The sequence below is a fragment of the Erpetoichthys calabaricus genome, chromosome 9 (genome assembly GCF_900747795.2).
Source record: "Erpetoichthys calabaricus chromosome 9, fErpCal1.3, whole genome shotgun sequence".
Lineage (NCBI taxonomy): Eukaryota > Metazoa > Chordata > Cladistia > Polypteriformes > Polypteridae > Erpetoichthys > Erpetoichthys calabaricus.
Window position 1 is genome coordinate 49,425,206 of NC_041402.2, and position 15,077 is coordinate 49,440,282.

The 15,077-nt window shown below is 38.1% G+C and overlaps 1 protein-coding gene across 1 annotated transcript in view; it reads left to right on the forward strand.

Moving 5' to 3' along the window:
• The window catches only part of ranbp10 (RAN binding protein 10), a 133,987-nt gene extending 123,090 nt beyond the window's left edge, over window positions 1–10,897 (forward strand). Inside the window, exons 14-15 of the mRNA XM_028809625.2 lie at window positions 1,131–1,286; window positions 8,438–10,897. Coding sequence (XP_028665458.1) covers window positions 1,131–1,261 — 131 coding nt within the window. The 3' untranslated portion in view covers window positions 1,262–1,286; window positions 8,438–10,897. The remainder of the gene's footprint in view (window positions 1–1,130; window positions 1,287–8,437) is intronic.
• The last annotated feature ends 4,180 nt before the right edge of the window (window positions 10,898–15,077 follow it).

Here is a 15,077-nt window from a genome sequence, read left to right on the forward strand (position 1 = left end):
TAACACCAACTCAAAATCTGATTGGTTGAAGCAACAGTTTGCTAATCGACATTTATTTTGTGTTAGAGGGCCTGCAGAACAGATTGTGAAGGCATTCCGGGCAGACTTCATTGACTTTGACCCTGCCAGGCAACAAATGATGGCTGAAATGTGATTGATTAAATGCTTTAATACGAAAATACATGCCTGGAAGCAGCACAACCATCGGAAAACCTATGAAAGGAAGCGGACAGACTATTTGGAATTATTTAATAAGTATTCATGGGCAAAATATAATTAACAACAGTTTGTGATTCAGATATTTTTTTTAGGCCAGCAGAGAAGGCCTTGCAGGCCCTGACGGTCCGCCACTGATATAATATTTAATATATATGTGATTCACATTAGGGTGCATGATATCTCTATTAATGAACCAGTTAAGTTGAAATAACATTTTGAGTCTATCATATATACCCACAGATAAGTCAGGACTTGATTTTACCATATAATTTCTGGTATTTTATAATGTCGGTCATATAAGTCAAATGCGGAAAACTCACGCTTTTAGTCCAAGAGATTATGATATGCTAACGCCCATCTGAGAGAGTAACCACGGAGCCCACTGCCTTTTTTTGTTTTATGTATTGTGCCTACGTGACAACACGGTAATACCAGAACTATTCTGAAGCAACATTTGCACTGATTTGTGTTTTTTGTAACTCACACCCTCATACACCTTTATCGTAAGAGCATCCCTTATCTACGATGGAGCGTTCAATCAGAAGAAAATATGAATCTGGTTTTAAATTAAATGTCGTTGAAGTAGCGAAAGAAATTGGTAACTGTGCTGCTGGAACAAAATTCGATGCGTCTGAGAAACTGATGTGAGATTGGAGGAGGCAAGAAGAAAAAAAAATGTAAGTGTCACATTTTTGAGTAGGCATATAAGTCAGGGTTCTGATTTTTATGATCGATTTTTCGGGTTTCAAGACCTAACTTATACATGAGTATATACGGTAAATTAGGGTTTTACATTAAGATACTCATTTTAAAATGTAGTGAGAATTATTATGCATTTGGTTTGCTTGAAATGTTTTGCTTGCATTTTGTAAGAAACCTAAATGTTTTGTTTCCTTTTGGTGTCTTTCCAGAGTCACAGAACCTGCCAAAACAGCCTCCACTGATGCTAGCCTTGGGCCAAGCCACGGAGTGCCTGCAGCTGATGGCCCGGACCCGATCCGGCTCTTGTTCCTTTGCCAGACTTGACAACTTTTTGCACTGACTGAGAAATAGTTAAGCAGTTACCAGTAAGGCTCATTAATACAATAAATAAAGAGACTATTATAGTTTATTTCACCTCGCACCAGTAAACACTATTACATTTCTGTACTAAAGAGGCAACAAAAGCATTCAGTAGTGTTTTAACTTGTATAAAGCAGGATATAGCTGTTGAGATGTAACCACTGAGTAAGTAAGTAAATTTAGAAAGATCTCAAAGAGATTAATCAGAAGAGTAAATCAGTGTATTCACAGTACACTGGTTATAATGTATGTATAGAGCATGAATACTCTATACATTATTAATTGGTATCTACAGTATGTCTTGCCACTTCACTATTATACTGAAGAAATTTAAAAATAACATAACATTCTCAAACCACTTAGTTCAGTTCAGGTGTGCATGGGTCAAATGCCTATCCAGACAATGAGTACTAACCCTGAATAATTTAACTACAGGAATTTAGGAATTCCAAACAGAAGAATGTGACTGTCTATAATATACTGTCACTGAATTAACTTGGCTGTCCATTTGAGAAATACTAAATCTGCTGGTGATTCAAGTCATATACTCATGTTTGCCGCCCCCTACTGGATATGTTGGTAATCTTACAGTTGAATACTTGGATTTTGGTCCAGAGTTGTAGTACTAGGGTGTTGTACCGTGTTAGCCATTATGAATGTAAAGAAAAGCCAAGCAAAATGACACCTTTTATTGACTAACCAAAAAGATTTCAATATGCAAGCTTTCGAGGCAATTCTGGCCCCTTCTTCAGAAAAGAAGAAAATACAGATTTCCTTTTTAGAACATGTCCGAACGTTTTGCCTGATGTTTAGATCTAAGATATAATGTTTATTTATAAATATACTTGTATCATTTAGCAGTCACAGACAATTCTATTTTTGTAAGACTTCGTTCACAGATATTTAACCCCAAGAGTTTCATTCAAGAAAGTTAACAAGTACAAGAATCTTAAAGTATCTGGAATAATCAAAGTTACGTTAAACCTTCAGAAGTATTAAATATCAAGTCATCATTGTTACACAAACTTGAAGCTCAGAGATGAACAGAATAAAAAATACGTTGTCTAAAATATGGGCAAGTCCAGCTTTTTATAACATTGGCTGGGTATTGAAGTAAATTTTAGATAATTTTCAACTTTTTCATTAATGGCACTCTTAGATGACAAAAAAATATATTTTAAAATTTTTCATTAAAAAGCAAGTTTTTAACCATCTATTTTGAAACGAAACAGAAGTGGAATTGCAATGCTGAATTTCAGTTTTCATGCATAAACTGAAGCAGGAACAGATTTTTGGTTAATTTGTATTATAGATTCTTTTTCTTGTCTGCTAGGTTTTTTTTTTACCAGGTACTCCAGTTTTACACTCACCTTCCTAAGATGTATTTGCTTGGTCAGTTTTGGACATGAATTGCGCCAATATGAGCGCGAGTGTGTTTGCTTGAGTGTGCCCTTTTAAGGGCTAACTTCTAGTTTCTGTGCAATGCCACTGGGATAGGCTTTGGCCAGTGGCAACTCTTAACAATAAATTAGGGAAATTATGAAAATGGATGGATGACTAGTACGTTGGACAATAATAATGGCACAGTTTAGTTGCTGGATCCTGTCACTTAACATTTTACCAGTAACACTTTAGTTTAGGTACTGCAAAAATGCATCTATTGCTCATTTACAACAATTATAGAACATCAGTAGATAGGTTATTCATCTCTGAGCAGTGTGGCATATTGGCATGATGGTAAAATTATTTGTTAATGTGAATGTCTTATACTAAATATATATTATCAAGAGAAATTTGTCTGCATTAGGCCACCTCAGACCACTCCAAAGTGAAGTTTTGTTAGCAGGTCACATAGCAGAGATGAGTAAACACTTCACTGATGCTTTTTAAGTGTTCGGAAGGCCCAAAGAATTGTTTGTTTCATAATAGTAAATGAGTAATAGATACATTTGTGCAGTACCTAAACTAAAGTGTTACCTATTTTCTTTCTTCATGTGGTAGAGTGCGCCCCTAGCAGGTATTTTTACTGACTGACCATGGCATTTATGAAATTCACCAAAAAACATTTACATATGAATATCCAATCAGTCAAACAACAAATCAACATTCATATTAGAAGAATACAGGTTTGGTTTCAGTTTATCTTCATCACATACTGTGTATATAGACCTATACTAAATCTCCTGAAAGAAAAACAGTACCTTCATCATTCAAATGATGTCCTTAATATGAAAATCTCTCCATATACGTGACTTAAAAACTATAAAATCTTAAGTAAAAATATTGTTTTAATGGTATTCAGACATTGTTAATTCATAATATAAGAGAGGGAACAGAATGAAGAGACGGGTTGAAGGAGTCTGTCAGAAGTTCCTTCTCCATAGGAGTTTCCAGGCCAGCTTAGTGTGAGGGAGAGAATCCTTTCAGCATTTTACAAATACAAAAACTATTTAGTGAATAGTGGTTATTTGATGCCATATTTATTCCTGTATCCAGTCCACATGCTTTTTAAGAGCTCTTTGAAAGTTCTCAACATGTCCACTTCATCTGTTTGATTCAGTAGCTTGTTCTAGATTAACATAACCCTTTATGTGAAGTTCAGGCTTTACTCCTAGATCTCATTCCAGTGGGCGTTTTCTGGTACGTCTTCTGTGGAATGGCCCCAGAGGGCACCTTCATTCCCAAGGTTGCCTCACCTGGATTCTCTCAATGTGGAGCACCCACCTTTAAGGCCTTTCTAGATTGTCACTACCCTTGACTTTGACAGAGAATCAGCCTCACAGCTCAACACAGGAGGCCCTTATATCAGCCGATTGTATCTGTAAACTTGTTTTTTCGGTCTCTGCCCTGAACTCAAAACCATACGTGAAGAGGAGGGTTTAGTTATATTGATAAATCAAGAGCCTCTCTCAAGGACATGTCTGCTGCTAAATGACAGTTTGGAATAACATCAGTTGTTCTGTCACTACTTCAAAATCCCTTGGGGAGAACAAACTAACTCCCTTCTCAGGAGAGAACCCCGAACTCAAAAGTTGAAAGTACTGAACTTCATTCCAATATCTTTACATTTGGCTGTGAATTACTCTGGTAAACATTTGAGATTAGCTATGTGAGACTGAAAAACATCATCTGGAAATTAAATTGATGCTGTCATCAGCTTCACTAACTTTATGCTTTCCAAGTATCACATTCACATTGCCAATGAAAATTCCACATAATGTGGAGTCTGTCCTGCCCCCCCATGAATCTGATTGTTCAAGGTTATTGTTCAAGGTTACCTGAGGGTGGTCTCGTCAGCAAGCTAGTATTTAATTTTCTGTGAACAGTGAGGATCTCTCAGTTCCTCATTGTTTGAAAATGTGGGCTGTTGCCTCAGTCTGCTAACTTAGAGGTACTGTCCTCACCTTCCAGCAACTGTAAAAAAGTGAATCGAGAAACTCCAGCAGCTACCAGAACATTTCTGGTTCTTTTTCATGTAGTGCTGCATCCCTGACACCACTTCTGGAGCTCCTTAACAACTGAAGTGGCCACAGCATTGCCTGAATATGTTTCGGTACACTTTTATGGAGGGTGCCTCCACTGGGCACAGGAGTTTCCGAATATGTTCCATTTTCATCTCAAAAGTGTCCATATTCCCAAACATCAGTCTTCATTATCTCACAAAACTATTCCTAGAGACTTTGTAATGAATATTATTGCAGTTGGTCTTTCCTCATTTCAAAGGTACTGCTTAATGTTTGACATTACATGGAAAACGTCCCTATTCATGATGATGGCTGCTTAATTCCACCAGTTGCTCCTACAGTAACCCACAACATGCACAGATCATCTTTTAGTCAGAAAAAACCTTGCGATTGCTAACAAAATAATTTTAGACTTCATGTCTACTACTTCCCCTGAAAGGAGGTAAAAGCTTTTTCCAAGGTGAGATTTGAGCTCCGCCTAAATAGAACAAAAGCATCTGATAGGTGATAGGATTTTCTTAGTTTTGCTGGGTCTTTCTGGGTCAGGTGGTGATCAGTCGACAGCTCAGCAGATATATTTACCTTGAGGTCCAGGACATATCGCCTCAGCACAAATGATTTGGCTACAGAGTTCTTCATAAATCTTTGGCCATTGATACAGTAGTGCAAATTTGTCTGGGGTTTGAAAATGCTTTAAGTGGGGATAATCCATGCCTTGGAAAAATCCCATTACTGTTTACAAGTGTGAATTTACATAAGAAAGATTGTTCATCTCACTCATGACCGTTCAATCATGTCAGTTTTCTAAAAATGAGTGGTGGAATTTTTATGTTGGTCTACCAAGTCAGCAGACATGTATTTGTTTTAAAGCTGTATATTTATAATTCTTGACATCCCACGTAGGTTTTGACTCCTTCCCGTCATAAGTCTGTTTTCATTGGCACAGTTTAATCAATTTGATCAGAGCTTCAAATGCACGTCACTTGATAGACATTGTTCTTTGCCACTGTTAGGCCTGGCCTGTCCATGCTAAGTGGGGCACCTAATTTGTCTCCTGAAATGTTTCCAATAGTCCATTTCCTGGGAAAATAAAGTTCTATTGATATATATGTGAGCTGCTATGGGGGTCAATTTTCAGTTTGTATTTGTTTGGGATCTTTCTTTAGGCAGATTTGCCAAGCATAAATGTACCAAGAGCACAACACAAAACAGCACTAAGAATTCACTATGTAACACAATTTTTGTTCCTGGCTTCCAAGAGTTATATTTCAACTGCTTATGTCTAAAGCCTATGGAAAAACGACTACATTCAGCACAAACTTTGATTTTATGACCACAGCCCAGAAAATTTCGTATTTATAGTGACAAAACAAGGGAATTTTTATCTTTTCGTTCATGCGGTCTGATAAAGAACAACACTTGCATGGTAAATAGACTAAGACAGTCAAAACCACTCAAAAAGGTTCAGAAATGAGTAGGTGTTCTAGATTTGCGACTGTACTGCAAATCACTTTCTCGAAGAAGCCCCCAAATGTAGTCCCCCATCATGTTTTCGTTATACTGTCCTTGGTAACGACGTTCAAAGTCCAGTATATCCTGATGAAAGCGCTCGCCTTGCACCTCTGAGTAAGCTCCCATGTTCTCCTTGAATTTGTCAAGATGAGTGTCAAGGTTATCTGCAATATCTTCCTCGCTGTCTGACTTGCTGCTGTCTCCTGAAGATGGCTGATCCCTCTTCGGAAGAGTGGGAACGGGCAGCTCGAGGTAGTGTGGTACTGGGGCAATGGAAGAAGGAATGTCTGGATAAACGATTTGAGGCGCATTCTTGCCAGTGCGACGTTTGGTAGGATCCACCATGCAGAAGTAGCAGTTGCTTGAGTGGTCAGTCGATTGCTGCCAAATTCGCAGGATAGCAAACTTCATGGCTCTCTTTTCTCCCCTATACCAACCTTCAGGAGTTTTCTTGCAATATTCGCATGTGAAATGAGGTGCCCAGGGCTTGTCTTGATCCCCGACAGGCATGCCGAAGTATGCCTTGTAGGCCTCGCACATCTTACGACATGCTTTCACAGAATACTTTCTCGCTCTTGTCTTTATAAATTGTCCACAGACGTAGCAAAATGCATCTGCTGGGTGCAAGCAACCTCTTGATGCCATCTAAATCAAATCAAAAAAATAACATAAACCGAATTGCTGGTTCGAGTCACCTGTGCTTCTATACTTGTATGACTGCTATTGGACAGTCCGAGAACATTCTAGAAAGTTCTAAAAGTTTCTTGAAAGTTCTAGATAATTCTGGAAAATTCTAGAAACTTCTGGACAATTCTAACAGTTCAAGAATATTCTAGAAGACTACTCAGTATTGAATGCGAATCGAGAATTTTCTCGAAAACAGACAAATTTCAAAATATCATTGTCCTGATCACAAAAGCAAAGTTTTTGTGGAAGAACAGCTATTTTTTATTTTTTTTAGGCATAACGGATTAGGAAAACACACTTTGTACCCAGGAACAAAATAAAAATAAAAATTTGTTACATAGTGGAATCAGAGTGCAAATCTGACACTTGTATAATAGTATCATCACAGACCTAGATGGTGATAAGTGAAATGGTGTTGTGATTAAATTGAAATCCAGATGCGCCATGTTTTATATTGGTAATTCGTTTAGAGCACTTCGCAGAGATCTGTTTTCACTTTGACATTAAAGATTCTTTCTCTGTTAATCAGTGAAAAAGGCAAATTAAATCCACTGAGATTGAGTGTTGTGCATCAATAAAATGGGGGAACTTCCAAAGGAGGTGAATACTTTTATAGACACTGTAAGTGAAACTATAGAATTAACATTTGCACTACACATCACATAGTTGTCAAGTCTGTTTAATTTTTATATGAATATGTATATAGACTGGAACCTTACAAACTAAAATGTACATTATGCTGTACTGCTCAGATATTTTTGTTGTCTATGTGTAAAGTGTAATTTAGTCTGTAACTGAGTGTCAACTTTGTAGACAGCTGATTTATACTTGGGAGCATTGCCAAAGCAATGTACTAAATAATTTGTAGTTTATGAAATTGTCTTTAAAAGAACTTTTTGTCATGTTGATCAACTTCTGTATGAACTCACTCACAATGAGATTTATTTTTACTTTACATGGCTTGCAACCTGGTGGCGCAGTGGTAGTGCTGCTGCCTCGCAGTTAGGAGACCCGGGTTCGCTTCCTGGGTCCTCCCTGCGTGGAGTTTGCATGTTCTCCCCGTGTCTGCGTGGGTTTCCTCCGGGCGCTCTGGTTTCCTCCCACAGTCCAAAGACACGCAGGTTAGGTGGTTTGGCAATTCTAAATTGGCCCTAGCGTGTGCTTGGTGTGTGGGTATGTTTGTGTGTGTCCTGCGGTGGGTTGGCACCCTGCCCAGGATTGGTTCCTGCCTTGTGTCCTGTGTTAGCTGGGATTGGCGCCAGCAGACCCCCGTGACCCTGTGTTTGGATTCAGCGGGTTGGAAAATAGATGGATGGATGGCTTGCAACCCTGAGTTCTGATAGCAGGGCTGACCCAAAAATATGTTACATTGTTATTTGGTTGAGGACGGTGATGCACTATTTTGTTCAATAACGGGGTCCTGTACACCCACCTTTTGAGCTAATGCTCTTATCTTTATCCTGACTTTTAATTTATGTCTTTTTTCACAACAGGCATTTTAGCAGACAGCCAATGCGTGGACTTGGCAGCAAGGACACACCAGAGTTCCACACGGCTGAGGGTTTGGTTTTGCGTGCTGTTTTTCCAGTGTGTGTGAAGCATTTGGAGGAAAACAAATACGACAGACAATGAGTAAAGAAGGCGTCTTTTTAATTTAGCATTATCTAATACAATTGTGTGACACTATTTAAAAATTATTATGTTTAGCTAGTTATTTTTAGTTTTTATTTTATGTATTTTTGTTATGTATATCTCTGAAATTGTTTTTTTTCCCTTCTGTTTTTATTTTCAAGGGTGACAGTAAAACCCTCTCAAATATTTTAAAACTTCTGTATACATTACAAAGTATACATTGTAATTAAACACAGACAAAACTTTGTGGCTCATAACTCAGGTATATGATACATCTTACTTTGGCATGGATTGTGGAGAAAAAAATGTTTACCTGCTACAGAACTTCATGTTTCAAATGTTTTAAATGTTTTCTAACCTTTAAAATGTGGATAGTGTGGAGATATGGTAAACTTTGAATCTCATCGCATCTTTGCTTTTAAGATACACAGAATCACCTTCAGTTAAATGGCAGGCATGTAAGCCATTACTCTGATCATGCAATGACATTGATCTCTCGGTGACAGTTGTATGCCAAAAGCTGCAATTAACTGCATCATTATTTTTAGTATTTTATTGCCACTAACAGTGATGTCTTTTTTCCATGGGACAACTGTTTTTAAGCTGTCAGTCACAAGACATTAGTTTTCAGTATTTCTTTATAATGACTACTGATGTGTTGGTCATAGTGCAATAAAGCAATCCAGTCCATACATCTGTTTGGTTCAGCAGTAAACTGCTGTCAGAGAAGTAATGCTGTGTTTTCTCTGAATCATAACTGCAATATTCATTTTATTGTTTTGATCACTCACATTTCATGATACTTTGCTTTGAAGAAAGCACAATACTGGGAGTGGTGAATATTAAACACTTGGTGTAGAAGTACTCAGCTGCACACAGTTTTGTTCCTTCCCTCCAAACATTCACAGACAGAAAGATGGCACATAAATGTGAGACAATAGGCCATTATTAGGATATTCATATGGAAGACTAAATTAGCTATTCTTTGAACTAGAAGGTAACAACCCTACATTCTAATACAGAATGCTGACATCTACAAGGACTGAATAAATCCAACAGAAATGTCTTTGCATCACTTCTTTGAAGTTTTAACATTAAAATGAAAATGGAATAGTCAAATACTCTCACCCGCTTTGACAGGCTACTTCCTGACACCTGTGCCATTAATTAGGAATAACACATTTCCAGAGCTCTCCTACACTTCCAGCACCCGTGTTCCAGTTTGAATTGTACTTGTCCCCAACTTTCAGAACATCTCTTTTGACTGAACGCCTTTTTCCATTGTAACAATTTGAATGGAGCTCCGGTTTTGTGTTTGGGTGATCACAACTGACTTTACGTAAACCTCCAAGGCTACACCCTATCCAAGATTCTATACCAGCTGGAAATAATGGATTGAGTAAAACAACTGTATTTCCTATTTCTTCTTCCTGCCAAACTAGCACAATGTTTGTTTTTTTTTTCTTTACATTTGCTTCCAGCGCTTCAATATTTATCAGGCTCCCTCTGGGGTGCTCCAGTGGTGGTGATATGCTTTTAATTTATGAACAAATTATGACTTGCTGAGTTCTGACTCTTAAAACAAAATTTCAGATAACCTGGAAATAGTTAAACTGCCAGAAAACATACAGTGTGTTAAATATAGCTTCAAAGTATTTGAAATAGTGTCTCTGCAAGTGTCAGTATGTCTCTTATGTGATTGTGAGATTTCACAGAGAAGTTTCCAGAGAGCAGTATCTCAGCTTGACCCAATCATTTTTTTTATTTATTTATGCTTTTTTTTTATATATTTTATGCTTTTTATACCAATCATGTTGAATATTTTTTTTCACCCGCTTTAGTTTTATTTATTTATTTTTTGACCAGTTCAATAATTTCTGATGGCGAGTGTTACTTTTGCTGGTACTATGGGGAAAAGTCAAGTAGTTTTGCATTACTCAGTACAGAAAATCACAAACTTTGGAAGAGTATGAAAAAATATGCAGTGGCTGACCTATGACCATACAGTATATCCTGAGCCAAAGTTGAATCTTTTTACCAAAAAATACCATCTAGCTCTCTCATAGTGATTTAGCTGTTGTGTTCTCGTCTCCTTCCCCCCTTCAGACTAAGCTGCTTCTTGATCCTCACACATCCAGCACAAATGACAGGCTGAATGCAATTTATCGTCTCTTTGCAAACTGGAGAATCCGTTGGCTAGGTCTCGGTCAACAACACAGGCAAGTTTTAGCAAGTAAATCACTAAGATGGCTAAAACGGACTCTTAGACTGGTCAGTGAGTGGCCACTTTGCACACACCTGGCACATATTTCTGATATATTTTTTTAATTTATTTCAGATATAAAAATATTTTAACATATTCCAGCAAAACATGTTCATTTAGTTTTATCTTTCTTTAATTATTCACCCACTTTAAACCATAATAGTTTAAGTTTAAAGGAAATAAGTTAATGCCAGCTACCCAGTGTGATCCTAAGCTTGGCAGCTCTAAAAGTCATTATTCTATGAACTGGTCAATTTCCGCTGATTTGTATAAACACCAGTATCCGCTGAGGACTTGGGATCATTTTGACTATTGGCGCAAATAATTTTGCACTTACTCTACAGGAGCAGAAAATTACACCAATTTCTTCAGTAAGCTGAAGACTGAGAAGTTATTTATGGAACATAACAAATCTGTGCACCATGTTCTTTTTTTGTTTTTTTTTCCCCCCAGATTTAGTTTAGTATTTGTGAAAAACATTAATCTCTACTTAGCATGAAAATTTGAAATCTTTAAAAAAAATTATCAAATACCTATGTACTGGAAATATAGTAAAGAAAAAATATTGTACTCTGTTGTATTTTGACAGAATTATTTTTTATTAAAATACACTTAAATGTGCAAAACATTCTGTGTCTGTGTTTGATTGTTAAGTGCTGTGAGACAGTAGTGAACGAAACTTCCTTTTTTTCAGCATTTTCTCCTAGGAACCAGTTTATATTATTTCAGTTCTGTGTGTGTGTGGTGGAGTTTTAAGATTGCAGTGACTTGGGCTATTTATTTAATGTGCATAAGAAAGTTAAAAATCCCAGGTGACATCTCTGGCAGCAAGTCGAGCAGCCTGTGAAAGTACAACACCGGCAAAGTTGCTGGGATCACTTGTTAATCATATGAGGTCTGTGCCTAAGATTCATGATGATGGCTCTAGGATGCAAAAGTATGGCGAGGGCATTTCTGTTTGGTGACCATGAAATTCTCAAAGTCTGGTTAACTTCTTAGATAACCGGTCACACCTACATTTCACCTGCATCCGTTCTGCACGGTGCACTTTCTGTCACCAAGCAGGCAGAGCTTGGTTTCGCTGGCTGCTTGAGTTTGTTAGCTTAGTTGCCCTTATTAGGCCTTTTCTTATTTTTAAAAGAATTAGAGGGCTTTGCCCCCAGCCCTCTTCACTCGGTAGCCCTCCATACACACCATTGTGAAGAGGGGGGCTGAACGCACCCCAAGGAGATGCTGCCAATCCTCCGAAACCCCTTTTAAACGGTGATATGATGGGAAACAAATAACAGTTGTTTTTTTTAACCTCCTCTTTGCTCGATCACCTGCTTGCCTGCTGCTACTGTGCTGCGTGATCTTCATCTTGTGCGGTGCTTCGAACATTTAAAAGCCTGCACAGCAGCTGTCCTTTTGTCTCACTGCCTTGTCTCTCTTGTCCCCCAGACATCCTCAAACACTATTTAATCTCTTTTCACTGTTCCGTTATTTCACCGTTATTTCTGTTTGTTTGCGATAATGCGATCTTTACTGTCATTTTTTTTTTGAGACTTTTGAATTTTCCTAGTTCCATTATCTCTAACCTGCTCTGCATGTGTATCAAGGGACTTGCTTCCAAAGGTTGTAAGTGTGACGTGATTTGACCATCTCGCATGAAAGTATCTTTCTGTCTCTCTTCAAAAGATCATGTTTCGTCACACGAAAAAAGTCTCGTCTCGTCGCAAGATTTTTTTTTTTATAATAGAGAGATTAGTCTATCTATAAGACATTGTATAATAAAGTGAAAATTGTGTACAAAGCAGTGTAGATAGTATTAGAGAACAGGCCTTTCAGTCCAACAAAGCTCGCCAGTCCCATCCATGTAATTCTTCTAAACAAAACATCCAAGTCTAATTTTGAAAGTCCTACTGTCTATCACACTACTTTATTTCATTTGTCTGTGGTTCTATCTGTGAAAAAAAAAAAATCCTAATGTTTGTACAAAGTGTACCCTTAACAAGTTTCCAGCTGCGTCCCGTTGTTCTTGATGAACTCATTTTAAAATAACAGTCTCAGTCCACTGGACTAATTCCCTTCATAATTTTAAACACTTCAACCATGTCTCTTCTAAATCTTTTTTGTTTAAACTTTTAATCTTTCCTCATAACTCATCCCCTGTAGTCCTGGAATCGGCCTAGTGGCTCTTCCGTGGACTTTTCCCAGAGTTACCTCTGCACCAGTCGATCACTTTATTTCATAATAAGTGAAAACATTTGTGTGATTTGTAAATAATAAACGAATAATTGCATAGCAAAATAAAAACCATTTATCAAGAAAGCTTAAAAACTAAAGGCATAAATGGTGGCAGACTATCACAACATTTTTAGGTCACCACTACTTATTAAAACACTCGCTGACGGGAACCATTATACGTGTCAGCCTGGGACAGAACTGTACTAACAGCCTCACCCTTATAACATATTAGCCATTTAACAACACCTTTACTAACAGCATTATCGACATGCATTTCCAGACCTGTGTTATTAGCTTGTGTTTTGTAACAATGAAAACCAAATGCATCAAACTATCCTTTCAACATCCATATAAAACAAATATAGTAAATAACGTCTTATTTTAACTCGCTCATTTTTACAGAATCCACCTCCAAGTTTTTACAATTGCAAAGTCATAAATTCACAAAATTCACCTAAGCTCCCATCCAGACAAGAATTTGCCTTTCTTTGTACATCATTTGCCTCAGTAAGTCATTTCTCTTTATAAGGACCGCTCAGGCAGGCACTGTTGAATGCAGTCGTGGCCAAAACGTTTGAGAATGACACAAGTATTCATTTTCACAAAGTTTGCTGCCTCAGTTTTTATGATGGCAATTTGCATATACAATGTTATGAAGAGTGATCAGATGAATTGCAATTAACTACAAAGTCCCATTTTACCATGAAAATGAACTTAATCCCAAAAAACCCATTCCCACTGCTGTTGTGAAGAAGACTTCAGGGCGCCCAAGAAAGTCCACCAAGCGTCTCCTAAAGTTGATTCAGTTGCAGGCACCACCAGTGCAGAGCTTGCTCCTGAATGGCAGCAGGCAGGTGTGAGTGCATCTGCACACAGAGTGAGGTGAAGACTTGGAGGATGGCTTGGTGTCAAGAAGGGCAGTAAAGAAGCTATTTCTTTGCAAGAAAAACATCAGGGACAGACTGATATTCTGCAAAAGGTGCAGGGATTGGACTGCTGAGGACTGGGATGAAGTAATTTTCTCTGAAGAATCCCCTTTCCGATTATTTGGGGCATCCGGAAAAAAGATTGTCCAGAGAAGAAAAGGTGAGCGCTACCACCAGTCCTGTGTCATGCCAACAGTAAAGCATCCTGAGACCATTCATGTGTGGGGTTGCTTCTCAGCCAAGGGAGTGGGCTCACTCACAGTTTTACCTAAGAACACAGCTATGAATAAAAAATGGTACCAAAACATCATCTGAGAGCAACTTCTCTCAACCATCCAAGAACTGTTTGGTGACGAACAATGCCTTTTCCAGCATGATGGAGCACCGTGCCATAAGGAAAAAGTGATAACTAAGTGGCGTCGAAATTTTGGGTCCATGACCTGGAAACTCCCCAGACCTTGATCCCATTGAGAACATGTGGTCAATCGTCAAGAGGCGGGTGGACAAACAAAAACCCACAAATTCTGACAAACTCCAAGCATTGATTAAGCAAGAATGGGCTGCCATCAGTCAGGATTTGGCTCAGAAGTTGACTGACTGACTGCCTGCCAGGGCGAATTGCAGAAGTCTTGAAAAAGAAGGGCCAACACTGCAAATATTGACTCTTTGCATAAACTTAATGTAATTATCAATAAAAGCTTTTGAAATTTATGAAATGCTTGTAATTCTGCTTCAGTATACCACAGAAATATCTGACAAAAAGATCTAAAAACACTGAAGCAGCAAACTTTGTGAAAACCAATACTTGTGTCATTCTCAAAACTTTTGTCCACGACTGTAGATGAAATCTGGCTGAGGTGGGAAGCCACTAGTGGTGTGCATTTGGTTCAAGTCATTATGCATTCCCATCACCACTTTTGCCAGTATTGTTAGTGATGCTGCCATTATAAAAACAATACATTTTTGCGACAGACTGTCCTGCGTCCCCCACAAACTCCTGGGCTGGCTCAGGACAAGTGCTGCCATTTTGCCCCACCTGTCATTGCTCATGCTCTCATTAGATACAAGACAGGTTGCTGGCACATT